General features: G+C 41.0%; 1 protein-coding gene across 3 annotated transcripts in view; it reads left to right on the forward strand.

The window, feature by feature from the left end:
• Positions 1–12,290, forward strand: part of SLIT3 (slit guidance ligand 3) — a 536,914-nt gene that overhangs the window by 476,104 nt on the left and 48,520 nt on the right. For all 3 annotated transcript variants that reach the window (XM_021410240.1, XM_021410241.1, XM_021410242.1), the window contains 2 exons: positions 5,208–5,305; positions 11,640–11,779. In XM_021410240.1, the coding sequence (XP_021265915.1) occupies positions 5,208–5,305; positions 11,640–11,779 (238 nt within the window). The remainder of the gene's footprint in view (positions 1–5,207; positions 5,306–11,639; positions 11,780–12,290) is intronic.

Consider the following 12,290-nt stretch of genomic DNA (forward strand, 5'->3'; position numbering starts at 1 on the left):
CTAAATAACCCACTGCATACTGTTAACAACTTAAATAATTTCCGGTATTTTCTTCTACAGATCTTTTTCCAGCATGCTTTAGAACACCAAAGTCACTGAACAAGGCTGTAATTAGCTGGCAGGAGGTGTCCCTATTTGCAGATGGCTGCAGTCAGATCGACTTGTACCCACCTGTGGGTGTCTCCATCCCAGGCTGCATCACGTTTGTAGTGCAGCCAGCAGCGAGAGCCTCCTGTTCTGGGGGGCTTCTGCCCCAAGCCTGTGGCATGCTGCTGCTGCCTCTGCTCTGTGCCAGCTGCTCTTAGAAGGGGGGTGAAGGATCACGCTGAAACGAGCAGAGCTGTGAAAATTAATTTTAAAGAAGTCATTGCACTGATTGAAATAGTATCAAAGTGCTTTTTGGTTGTGTTATCCTTTGTTCTTTCTGCCGAGGTCCCAATTAGCTTTTGCTACTTCTTCCTGGGTGTTTTGCTAATCATGATGTAATGTTTTCCAGTACTGGGTGCTTGTAAAGGCCAGAATTTGGCACAGCGGCAGCAAGCAACAGCTTGGCCGTACACTAGTGCCCAGTATGGCTAATTGCTGCTGAGCATGAAAGAGCTGACACTTTTCAAGCGTGGTGGATAGTCTGTTCTCATTCACTGAAAATGTGGAGCTGGAGGCACTCAGCTAAAACCTGAACCAGCTGAGGTACTTCAGATTTTGGAAGTCAGCTGGAATTGGAACGTCTGTATCTCCTGTTCAGTGGCGAAAGTCTTGTGTTTCACCACCTAATGCTTTTCTTTTCTATGGAAAATGAATTCTATAAAGTGTTTTGGATCTGATGCTTTCCTATCAGACTAGATAAAAATTTATCACAGCTTAAGAAGCCTTTAGAAATAAAATATTGCACCCATAGGGACCTTCATCTTCTTCCTGTGAATTGCTGAGGCGGTCATGTTTTCTTCCCTGTCCTTGAAGCACAGTCTGCGCCTATATTCCTGGTTCAGGCTTTATTAAGAGGCTCTTCAGGCTTGAAGCAACATACAGTATTCTCCTTTGTAAGAACACTTCTTTCCAGGGAATGTATTTCAAAGAGTTTTTCCCAGTGCACAGATAAATTAATTCTAGTGATGTTTGACAGTGATTCTGCGTTTCCAGCAAGAATGGCCTTTGTGTAAATTGAGACTAGGGAGCTGCATTATTCCTTTGAAAGATGTTTCTAAAATGTCTTTGGGCTCTTCTGGGTAGTGACAGTCTCATGCAGAAATAAAATGTCCTTGCTTTGCTATAGATTTATAAGTACCAATATTTTCTGCAGCTTCTCTGCTTTTGGAATTCTTTGGTTGTCATATTTTCCTGTGTTAGAGAAATTGCAGTTGTTTTGTGGGCTCTCAAGGTGCTACTGACAAAGTCAACTGAGAGAAGAAAGTCCTCAGAGAAGGATTAGGAGGCATTTGCTCATTTATTAACATGAGTAAACTGAGTCAGAGAGACTCTTAATTTTCCTAAAGCCAGATAGCAAGTTCATATTGTAATTAAGTCTGATTCAGCAGCACGTTCTGTTTGGTTTCTGTGGCGCTTGAGGCACAAGAAGCCAATAATTCAGCCAAGTTCAGCAAAAAAATGAGAGCCGAGTTGAAGTCATCACAAATTCAGTGTGTCAGCGAGAGTCTGAAAATGCCTTGCTCTCATTTTAACATTTATCTTTATGAAATTTTTACAAGAACATTCAAGATAATCTGAAAAACTACCACAGAAATGATGGGACTGTTTTATGCAGTGTTCAACTGCGTTAAAAACATTCAGAAAAAAATGGATGCCGTGATTTCTGCTTTACTTCTTGCTTTGCTTAGCTGCAAAGGATCTAATATCGTAATGATGGAGAGTTCGTATGAAACTGAAGTGGCTGACGTTAATGAAGTATCTGTAAAATGGTCAGTTCTTCAGGGATACAATTGGAGAAATGCAAAAGGTGGCATCTTCCAGCTCCGTGAGGATGGCACAGTAAAGTAAGCACACGCAGATGGACGGACACAGGCGCTGGTGCAGCGGGGTGGCAGCAGATCGGGGCTAATGCTGCGTGGCTCATGGCTGCCAAGTGCTGCGGGCCGCATGGTGCCAAAATAAAACCTGCGTGAGCTTCCTTTGGTGCTTCCCGAATCTTCCCTGAGACATGTGGGGGCTCGGGATTTCAAATGGAGAAGCACAGGCTGCTTGGCAAATGCAGTCCCAATGAAGCCGAACCTCTCCCTGCCAGGTCTTTGCGTGCAGCCTGCACGGCTGTGGTTGGGGAATGAACTTGCAGTGAGGCAGGGGATTAGCCAGGTACTTGTGTTGTTGTTCGGAAGCGTTTCTCTTCTGATTTAACCAGGCAAAAGGATGTCCGTTTCTTTGTATTTACACAGATTTTAAAATGCAAAGCTTGTCTCTCTGGGGAGTGTAGGAGGAAGTGATGGTTGACACAGAAAATACAGTTTCTTCTCCCATTTCTGTAACAAAGCCCCTCTGTGCTGTTGGACAAAGGTATAATTACTGTGTTGCATTTTTTCTCAGTAAGTGGCAGTGTGTCCTGCCCAACAGAATACTAAAGATTTCGGTAGTAGTTGGGGACCTGAACCGTGTGATGCGACATGGGGAGCCTGGCCCTGTGTGTGGACAGAGCTGGTCAAATGAACTCTCCAGAGCAGTTCATGCTTCACACTTAGAGGCTGTTGTGGTTTTGTTGTTGTTTTAATGGGGCTTAATGAGGCTGTACCAATTTCAAAATGAGTGCTCCATAGATAAGATGGCTGCTATAATTATACAGTGTTGAAAGCATACACGGAGCTTGAGGCTGTCACTGAACCAGCACAGTCCCTATCCCACCAGTTTGTCACCTGCAGACTGGACACATCATTGGAAACAGGGACACCTATCTAGAGCCGAGCATGAATTCCTTCTGGTCACTGTAGAATGTAAGAGAGAAGTGGCCAGTGATGCCCTGTTAGTACGATTTGACCAACCTGTGTGGTCTTGGCTCGAAGGGATGAGCTAGACTTCCCAAACTGATATGCAGCTATAGACAAACTGATCAAATTTACCCTCCTGTGGTTTTCACGAGAGAGCGATTCCCTTATAATACACTAAGTCAAGCAGTCTTCACTCACGGATTGTTGAAACAAAACTAAGGAACTTGTTCCTTGTTGAGAGCCAAATAAGCCTTTCAAATAGCTTTGGCATAAGAACATGAGAAATGCCAGACTGGTCTATGGTGCATTTACCACAGCCCTCCCTTTCAGTAATGCAGGCAGCAGCATGTCTTTCCTTCTATGGAAAGGGCACAAGCCTCATCAGCACTTCTCTCCATTTCCCCCACTACCCACCATCATCCATCTAGGGATGCCGATGTCCGCTTATTGCCTTTCATACCCATTTTGGATCTGTGGTCCATGGATTTGTCTAATGGCTCTTATACTATCTCACTTTACAATCTTGTGTTAAAAAATTCCCAGAAGCTCATATTTTGGTAAACATATTTATTTTTTTATCTGTATTAAGCTCACCTTCTAATACCAGAAATTGTTCCTCTTCTGCTGAGGGAACTAGTGAGTAACAAACTCTGCATTTACCAGCTTCATGATTTTGTAAACCTCAATCATATCATTCTCATCAGCTTTCTTTTCTCCGACTAAGTCCTATTCTTTATCGTATATTCTTCTAAATATCTTCTTAAACATTTTGCTGCTCCTTTTCTGTGCCTTTTCTAACCCCACTGTATCCATCCTGAGGCAAGCTAATCACTGTCAGGTATCTTCTAAATACAGTGTTAGGCTTCTCGAAATCCGTTCTTAATTTGGATATAGCATTATATTGCAAGTGACAGCAGCGAAGCCTCAAAGCTGAAAACAATACTAACAGCTGATGGTCTCAGATGCAGGTATGTGGCTGAAGCATTGAGATGTTCCATTTCCACAACACAGCAATCTTAAAAAATTGAGACTACAGAAACACTTATTTTAGTGCTCCCTACTGCAGTACATCACGCCAGGTATCCAAAGTCTGGGAAGCGTTGGAAGCTGTTGCAAAGGCAGTGGAGAAAGGAGTGGCTTTTGATGGAGCGTTGTCAGCAAGGATGGGTGGCGATGGTAATGTGGTGTTTGGTGCTGATATGTGAAGGTGTCCTGGGCTGACATCTGCCCTCGGTTTAGACTTCCAGATAGATATGCCATGGTGATTCTTCTGAAGTACAGTGTATAGTGATTCCTAAACCAAAGCCAAACATCCTAGCAAACCTGACTGAATGAATGTGTCTCCTTTGATATTTTTCTCGTCTTGATTGCAATCATTTATCAGCTTTCCAGTAGATGAGCTGGCAGAGGGCAACTGCTAATGGGATCTTCAATAGAAAAAGCAGAGATCTCTTGAACTTCTTGTGATTGCACAGATCCCTTGAGTGCCGTCAGACTTCCAGGTGTCTTTATTCCACCCTGCCGTGACAGTAAATGAAAGGAAAGGACAACCTCTTTGATGTACTTGCCAATTTTACAAATAGCTTTTTCGAATCAGTAGAATATAACGATCAGATAAATATGTCTAGGCTTTGAAGAGCCAAATAAAAAGTCAGTTGGCAGCAGTGGAGATTGTCCAAGCTGGTGAAGTTCAGTTGGAAATAATGTGTATTTTAGGGCAAGTTTTAAGAAGAAACTGATTCAATGCTAGTATCTCAAACAGGATTCAGTGTGTTCTGTAGATAAACTCAGCTCCCTGGATAAAAATGGATTTCCCCCTTTTAGTTTTGACAATGTGTAGTAATGAGTATGGTGTACTGTTACATTTTTTAACTGAGCACTTGGTAAATGAGGGTTGACTATGTGGTCTTGTGCTGACTGTGTGTGGCCTTCTGCTTACCTTTGGCCATGATTCATTCCTTTCAGTGTAACTAACGCTGGGGATTAAAGTGGGTTACAGTAATGATAAAACCAGCTGTTTCCTTAAAATAATAAAATGAAAGAGTTAACCAGTATCTTGAAACTTAAATGACACCAAGATACCCACCAGTCCCATTGGTTAGAAGAGGTGCCCTGCCCAAATTCTCATTTAAGTGATGAACATATCTGGCCATCAGTAGGGAACATATCTGAAGACCACAGTCCTTGGCGCCGCACATAGGGTAAGGGAGCAAAAGGCATTGATTCAGATAGCATGTGTCTTACTAACCTTTTTTTCTTTTAAATTTTCTCAAATAGGGTCGGGACTGCAGTGTGCCCATTAATTCTTGCATTCAAAATCCATGTCAGAATGGAGGGACCTGCCACCTCACCGAGGCAAATAAAGAAGGATTCAGGTAGTAACACAAAGTTCATTTAAAACAAGATGATAAAATAGTTCTGTGTCTACTCTACATTAATGAAGTATAATGAGTACTTTGTAAAAGCTGCTGCATGTGACAGTTCTATCTGCCAGACCAAAAACGTAATCTGGTTTCATTGGTGACATACTGTTTCCTCTGAAACAGATCTCCTTATTTTCTCATAATGGGTTATACTCTAAGAGCTATTTTGAGCAGTCTGCCTGATCTGTATTGTGTTATCTGTATCCTAATTTTCCTCAGGGCATATCAAACTCGTGCATACTCTTTTTTCTATTTGTAAAATAAGCATCTGTTGCTTGACAACCAGATGCAAAATGTTTTCATACTGCATCCTGTAGACAAACAGGCTTTAAAGAAACAATTAAAAAACGTAGAGAGATTGCTTCCAACATCTTGTTGGGCATAATGCCTGCAAGACAATAGCCTTTACAGCTGGACGTTATGGGTTTCAGTTTTCCCATGTAAGAAGCTTAGATTGGGAGACTCCAAGAGAAATCCGGAAATTTTTCATGCAGTTAATGGGAGATTTGTGCACCCTCAAGTCCTGTTTTACAGCTATGAAAATACATGTTTTAGGTTTTGGCTACTAGTTGTCATTGAAGTTGCTAGAGATTGTCTTTTAGAAAACGATTTCTCAAATTTTGATTTATTTCCTCCTCAGTATTTCTACTACTTGCACAAAATATGTGTAAAATTACACCACGATGTTGTTTCACTAGAATATACGGACGTCTCATTTCTAAAAGCATGTATGCATTACTCGTGCTGCTGCTGTGTCTTCTGCGATATGCTGCTTCCTCTCGGTGACAGCTGGAGGGAGACACAGTAATACAAGGTTTATGAAAGGGATAAGCAGGAATCACACCAGTGATTTTTTTCAGTTCAGTTCCAGTTTGCTTTCAGCTGTAATTATGACTGTTCCAGCTGAGGTTAACTGTTTGTTAACCACGTCAGCAAACCCACCTCTTATCTCAGAAAATAGACAGAGCCAGCTGAAAGACTGAGTGACTGAAAGGACTTAAGGACAGCTGGAAATTAATAACACCATCCGGCTCCCCTGCCAAAGGCTCAACACATTTTATATTTCCAACAAAGTATTGTGGCTTCTTTTTATTCTGTAAATCCCTTGGATGGGAACAAGGCACAGAAGAGCTCTCACCTTGCCCTGTGAGTGGGATCAAGGCAACCCAGCGCTCTTTGAGCAGAGCAGCACATCCCATGGGTACAGATGCATGCATAGGGTCATGTTGGTGCCCAGTGGTGGGATGAGGAGATTCTGCAGACCATGGCACGGAAATGATCACCTCTAGATTTCGGGGAGACCACTCTTCTGCTCTGGCAATCTAATATTCTTCTTTTTGATTCAGATGTTAGCAGCCCCAGCAAGATTTGGAGTAAAACTTCAGATTCAGTTTTGATCAGAGGAATCTGTTGGTCTTTAGTTCAGGTTCCCTTTTGATTACCTTCATGTAACACTGGTAGGACAATTTTCAGCAGATTGTGCTGTTGCAAGGTTGTGTCATACTATCTGTCACTCGGTACTCATTTTGCAAAACCAATCTGATACTAAAAATGTGTTAGTAAAGCGTTTGATAGTATCTGTAACACTGGAGCAACAGGCTTCAATTTGTATTTGGTTCAGATTTTTGTCTAGCTTTTTGTTTCGTGCTACAGTAGAAAGTAAAAGGGATGTTTTGAATGACCCAAAATGAAAGCTACTTCTGATTTTTTCTCATGAAGTTTCCATTTTCAGGGTCTTTGCTTCTGTTCCAGAAAGATGTAGTTTTCAAGGTCCTCAGGAAACAGCAGGAGTGGTTGTACTGCTTGACATTTGAGGCTTTGTAGGGAAGATTTCTGCTTTTATAGTTATTTATATAGTTTCAGTTAGTCTAATAAAAGACCCATAAAACCATATCTTGTCAAAATCTTGCTTCATAAAATTGAATATTCGGCTTATGCGCTGCTGTAGTTCCTCACCATGTTTATAATGCACTCAGCCCACTAAGGCATCCTTGGCCTCCTGCTGCTCTGGAGAACAGAGCATGGGGCTTGGGCATGTCTTACAGGAAGTGTGGAGTGGGGGTGGAACAGTCAGTGAAGGGGGAAAGAAAAGAAGCATTTTGAGATTGGGTGGTTTTTTTTGTTGGGTTTTTTGGTGTTTTTTTGGGGGGTGGGGGAAATCTCTTCTCCAGCGGATGGCAGCAGTTGGAGTTACATGCATATAAATTGTGTTCATCAAGATGGGAAAATGTTGCCTTAGATTATAGGCTGTGAGGAAGTGGATGTCAAAAACATTTTCATGAGAGGCCTCCTTGGATTATTCTGTTGTGTGGCCTGTAAAAGAAATTATATATTCTGTATATTCTCTTCCCTAGGGAAATATATTCATACACAAGCTCTGCTGCCAAACTTGTCAAATCTTTACTCTTTTAGAAAGGAAACTTAAGCCAAAACTCCCTGCCTCTGAAATGCCAAGCAGTTTAACTCTCAAGTTTCTGTAGCTTTAGACAGGAAAATTACCTTTTAAATAATGCAAAGGTGGTGATGTTCACCAGGCAAAGACCGGAAGTTTGTAGTTATGACTGAGATTCCAGCCCGGCTCGCCCACTGTGTCCGGTACCTGCAAGGTTCCAGCAGCAGGGGACTGAGTCGCTCCGATTGCTGCAGGAGTGGGTCTTGCTGGGGCAAGCAAAGGGCACAGGTTCAACTGGAGTTCTTCAGTCTTTCCTGGCACTTTTTATTCTTGCACTTTTTAAAATCTGAAATATTTTCATATTCTCTTTCATTTTTAAAAAATATTTTTCTTTTAAGATAGGGTCTTCTTCTGCATTAAAGATTAATTAAGTGGCACTGTGTGGCTCGGGGGATTAGAAACATGAAGTTCTTCCTCTCTTTACATTGCTCATTCCAATCTAATCTATGTCTGCTGTGACAAAAGGTTGCCGAAAAAAGGTGCTTATTTGAGACCGATGAAACAAGATGGTCAGTCAGACATGTCATGCTCATTTAGCATGCCTGAAACTGAGACTTCGATGTAGCTGACAGCTCTGCCTTGGAGTTAGCTGCAGGCAGCCAGCTTATCTTTGCTAGCCTATGGTGTTGGGAAACAGTCTCTGCACTATTTTAACTTTTCTCCATAAATATCTCCATTGTCCAGAGCATTTTCTTTAGTGTTTTCCCAAGTTCCTTCATAAATGTAAAACCCTGGAAGAGATTAACTGCCCAGTGTTAATTCTGCCTAGTTCAGGGAGAAGTGTGCTTCCAGGCTACTCTGTTGGCATGTAGATGTAGAAAGCTCCTTTAGCAAGAAACTATAATATTCCTGAAAGAATTTACTATCAGTATTTAAAAGTCCTTTGGCTTTTTTTTAAGAATTATACACTGTATGTATGCCTCTTCTAATAAACAGATTCATGGCAGTTTGGAAAAAAAATGAATATAGTGAACTTATGAAGTTGTCAACATACTGCAACTCCAAAAGTTTACCAACAAAGGGTTGCCATTAATTGATGAGATACATTCCACCTTCATGAGAATAATCACGATGTGGGATTGTATTTATTTATTTGTTTTTAGGAGAGCACAACACTAAAACAGAATCCCTAAACTGGAAGAAAAGGGAATTGGATCTTTATGAGGTTAGATCACAGTGTCTTAGAAAATGGTTCTTTCTTCCGTGGCTCCACTGTTTCCAGCATCCAAATGAAAAGCTTTTTCTCAGTGCCTCACTATTTAGTCAGTACACAGTTTTCCTCATTGTCTCTGGAATTAATTTTCTCTCTCGGTCAGCTGGAACTCGAGTTTGATGACCTCCCAGTCACTCCGCAAACTTCATTTTTCTTCTAAGCTTTTTCTGGGAAAATACATACAAACAGTCCCAAACTGCAACTCTTTCAACATATGGTTCAATCCAGGTCCCAAATTGTGTGTTTTATCATTTAATTTCAGTCCTCATATTTGGCAGATTTAAATGCAAATCAAAAGAAAGAATCATACGTAAGCAATAATGTAAGGACTCTCTATAATAGATTGGGACCAGTAGCCAAATGTCATCAATTATGCTGACATCTCCTTCAGTATGGAATGTGACCTAATACTAAGCAATTGTATGTTAACAGTTCCATATGCATTATTACTAATGGTAACTATTGAGTTGAATCATTCCTGTGATAGTATTTAATAATGTCATTTTTAATTGCAGACATGCATGCTATCCCAGTCCTTTTGTGGAAAGAAAATGGTGTTATATTCACATAAAAATAACCAGCACAAAGCCACTCTTGTTGCTTTCCTTTAAATGGAGAGAAAAATTTGTGCTCCCAAACCAAGACCTTGGACGCCAAGTTGCAGCCTGGAACATATCTTTATGGCTGAGTTATAAGCCCCTGAAAATGGGGTGTTGTAATCAAAAAGGGTGACATGATGAATGTGCCACTGTATTTAATTAGATGTCTTTACCCCCTCCCCTACACTCTTTCTGCCACAAAAGATGCTGTGCCAGCTCTTCTTTCTTATCTGCCTCCTGTGATCCTCAGCATCATTGCAGGGTCAGCAAGGAGATATTTTATTAGCAATTGTGAGATAGAGATGAGAAAAGAAAATATTTCTTGGTTTCTTGTGTCCTGAATTATACTCATTTGAGCACTTTGGGTTTGGTTATTCATGGTGAGGAGTTTCTGACTCTCATGAATTGTCTACAGAGATCTGAAGGAAGGTAACTGTTGGCATGTGACCTGTGTGCCTGTCCTCTACACCTCTATGAGGTCTTACTGTTGTGGTTGCTCAAGGCACTTTCCCTACCCTTTTTACTTCCTCTTTGTTTTTCCCTTAGTTTCTGAGGCTGCCCAGAATCTAGCCTCATCCTCAGGAGTCCATGCACTCTGCTGGGTGTGTACACACAGCAGGAAGAGAAGCAAATGCAATGCTGAGAACAACCAGCCCAATAATGCTGCAGGTTTCTTTCACAGATTCTGAAGACCTCCTGTTTGTCCTGGGCATTCCCCAGCTCAACTGTATGAAACTCACATACAGCGGGATAAATGCCCCATGTCCACTGTATCCATTTGAGCTGAAAAAGTACCCTGCAGTTGTCTCTGCGCTGGAAACTCTGCTGGTTTCAGGAAGCAGTGGCTGGCAATTAGTGTGACTGCTCTGATGCTTTCCGTTTTTCATCCTCATCAATCAGCAGTGTTTTACATTTGTTCAGTTCCTTTTCTGCCACCAGAACTCGCATGGGGAAGGAAATGAACAGCCGAGTGAATGTGTAGTTTGGACTGGGACTCAAAGCAACCCTTCCGTTCTGCATACATGCTTTCTGTGACTAGTGAACAGCAATACTGACACTTCAAATATCATTGCTGGTTTTCTAGAAGCTACTGAAATGACTGGAGCACTTAACACATATTTTTAGACCCTCTTTTAGGAAACTGTGGCTGCCATCTCTTCATCACTTACGGTTTAAAATACAAAGGTTCTCTTTGCAACCGTAACTTTTAGGTCTGGAGAGGAAACTGCGATTGAAAAAAATTAAAGTAATTCTTCAACCACTTAGTTTCTTACATTCCCTCCGGGGACCATACATCACAGTTCTGTGAGATAAAATATTTAGTGCAATTATTCCTCAATAGTGTCCACATCCTCACAGAACCATTACTAGCTCTGCCATTGTTTGTTTGTGTTTAGCTTTAGTTAAATCATTAGACATTGTCAGTTCTTCTAGAAATAGATGTTGGAGGAGCTGTGGAAGTACTGAAACCTTACTGCACTCATAAAAGCAACCATTCCCAAACATTTCTTGTTTGGATAAGTGACAAAGTGGTAACGAGAAGAAAATGTTCATGTCTGTAAATTCAGTTCAAGCTGTTCTCCCTTAAAGAAGGAAAACCATCTAAAAGCTGACAAGTTGCCCTATGATTATGCAATCCTCAGTAAGCAAGTATCCACGTACTCACAAAGTCCTTTGCAGAGAAGCCAAGGAATTGAATACTGTGATGAGTGTTCGCTCTCCTGCCTTGGAGCCACTTCCTTCAATTCTAGGGTTATCAACAAAGAAAGCAATGGGAAACACAACAAAGGCCATATACTGCTGATGCTTTTATGTCCCATGTAAATAATTACATGACCCCATGAACCCTGAGATTTCATCCTTCACCAAACACATAGGGTTAAAGTGTTATATGCGTCACAGCAGAAGTGAATTTGGCTCCAGTAACTCTCTTGTATGTATTTTAATTTCATTTTCATTCCCATAACCTCCTGCCCCTTCAGATCCATGCTAACTTTTATTAATTTTTGTCTTTCTCCCAAGCTGTTCTTGCCTCCTTGGCTATGAGGGGGAGAAGTGTGAAATAAACCCAGATGACTGTGAAGATAATGACTGTGAGAATAACTCTACGTGTGTGGATGGGATCAACAACTATGTCTGTCTCTGTCCTCCTAATTACACAGGTAAGAAAGTTCCACAATTAAAGAACGAGAATCCATGGGGAGTCTCTGCAGTCTCTCTGCTGAAGGGGGAGGGTCTAACTGCATGTTTACTTTGTCATAAATGCATAATTAACAAAAAAAAATAGTCCCATTTCAAAGCTCCCTGTATATCTTACTGATGAATGACTGGAAAGGTGTCAGTTCTACCAATATTACAACACTTCTGCATTCACAAACACAGCCACTCTTCTGAGTCAAATTACTTATTCTTCATTGTAAAATACGCTTAAAAAACACTAAAATTCTAAGTGTCGGTGAAATGTTTACTGCTTCACACGCATTCACTATATGTATTTCAAAAATATTCTCAGTACTGAACTGAGTCTGATACGTATCTGATAGGAATCTTGAAAAATGGCTCCAGTTTAAATTATGGTCGTTTTTTGGGCATGGCTTTCACCTGAGATCTCAAAGGCATATATTATATAAGTTAAGCCTGATAATTTGCTATTTAATTTCATTATCTCCATTT

The sequence above is a fragment of the Numida meleagris genome, chromosome 12 (genome assembly GCF_002078875.1).
Source record: "Numida meleagris isolate 19003 breed g44 Domestic line chromosome 12, NumMel1.0, whole genome shotgun sequence".
NCBI classification, from domain to species: Eukaryota; Metazoa; Chordata; class Aves; order Galliformes; family Numididae; genus Numida; species Numida meleagris.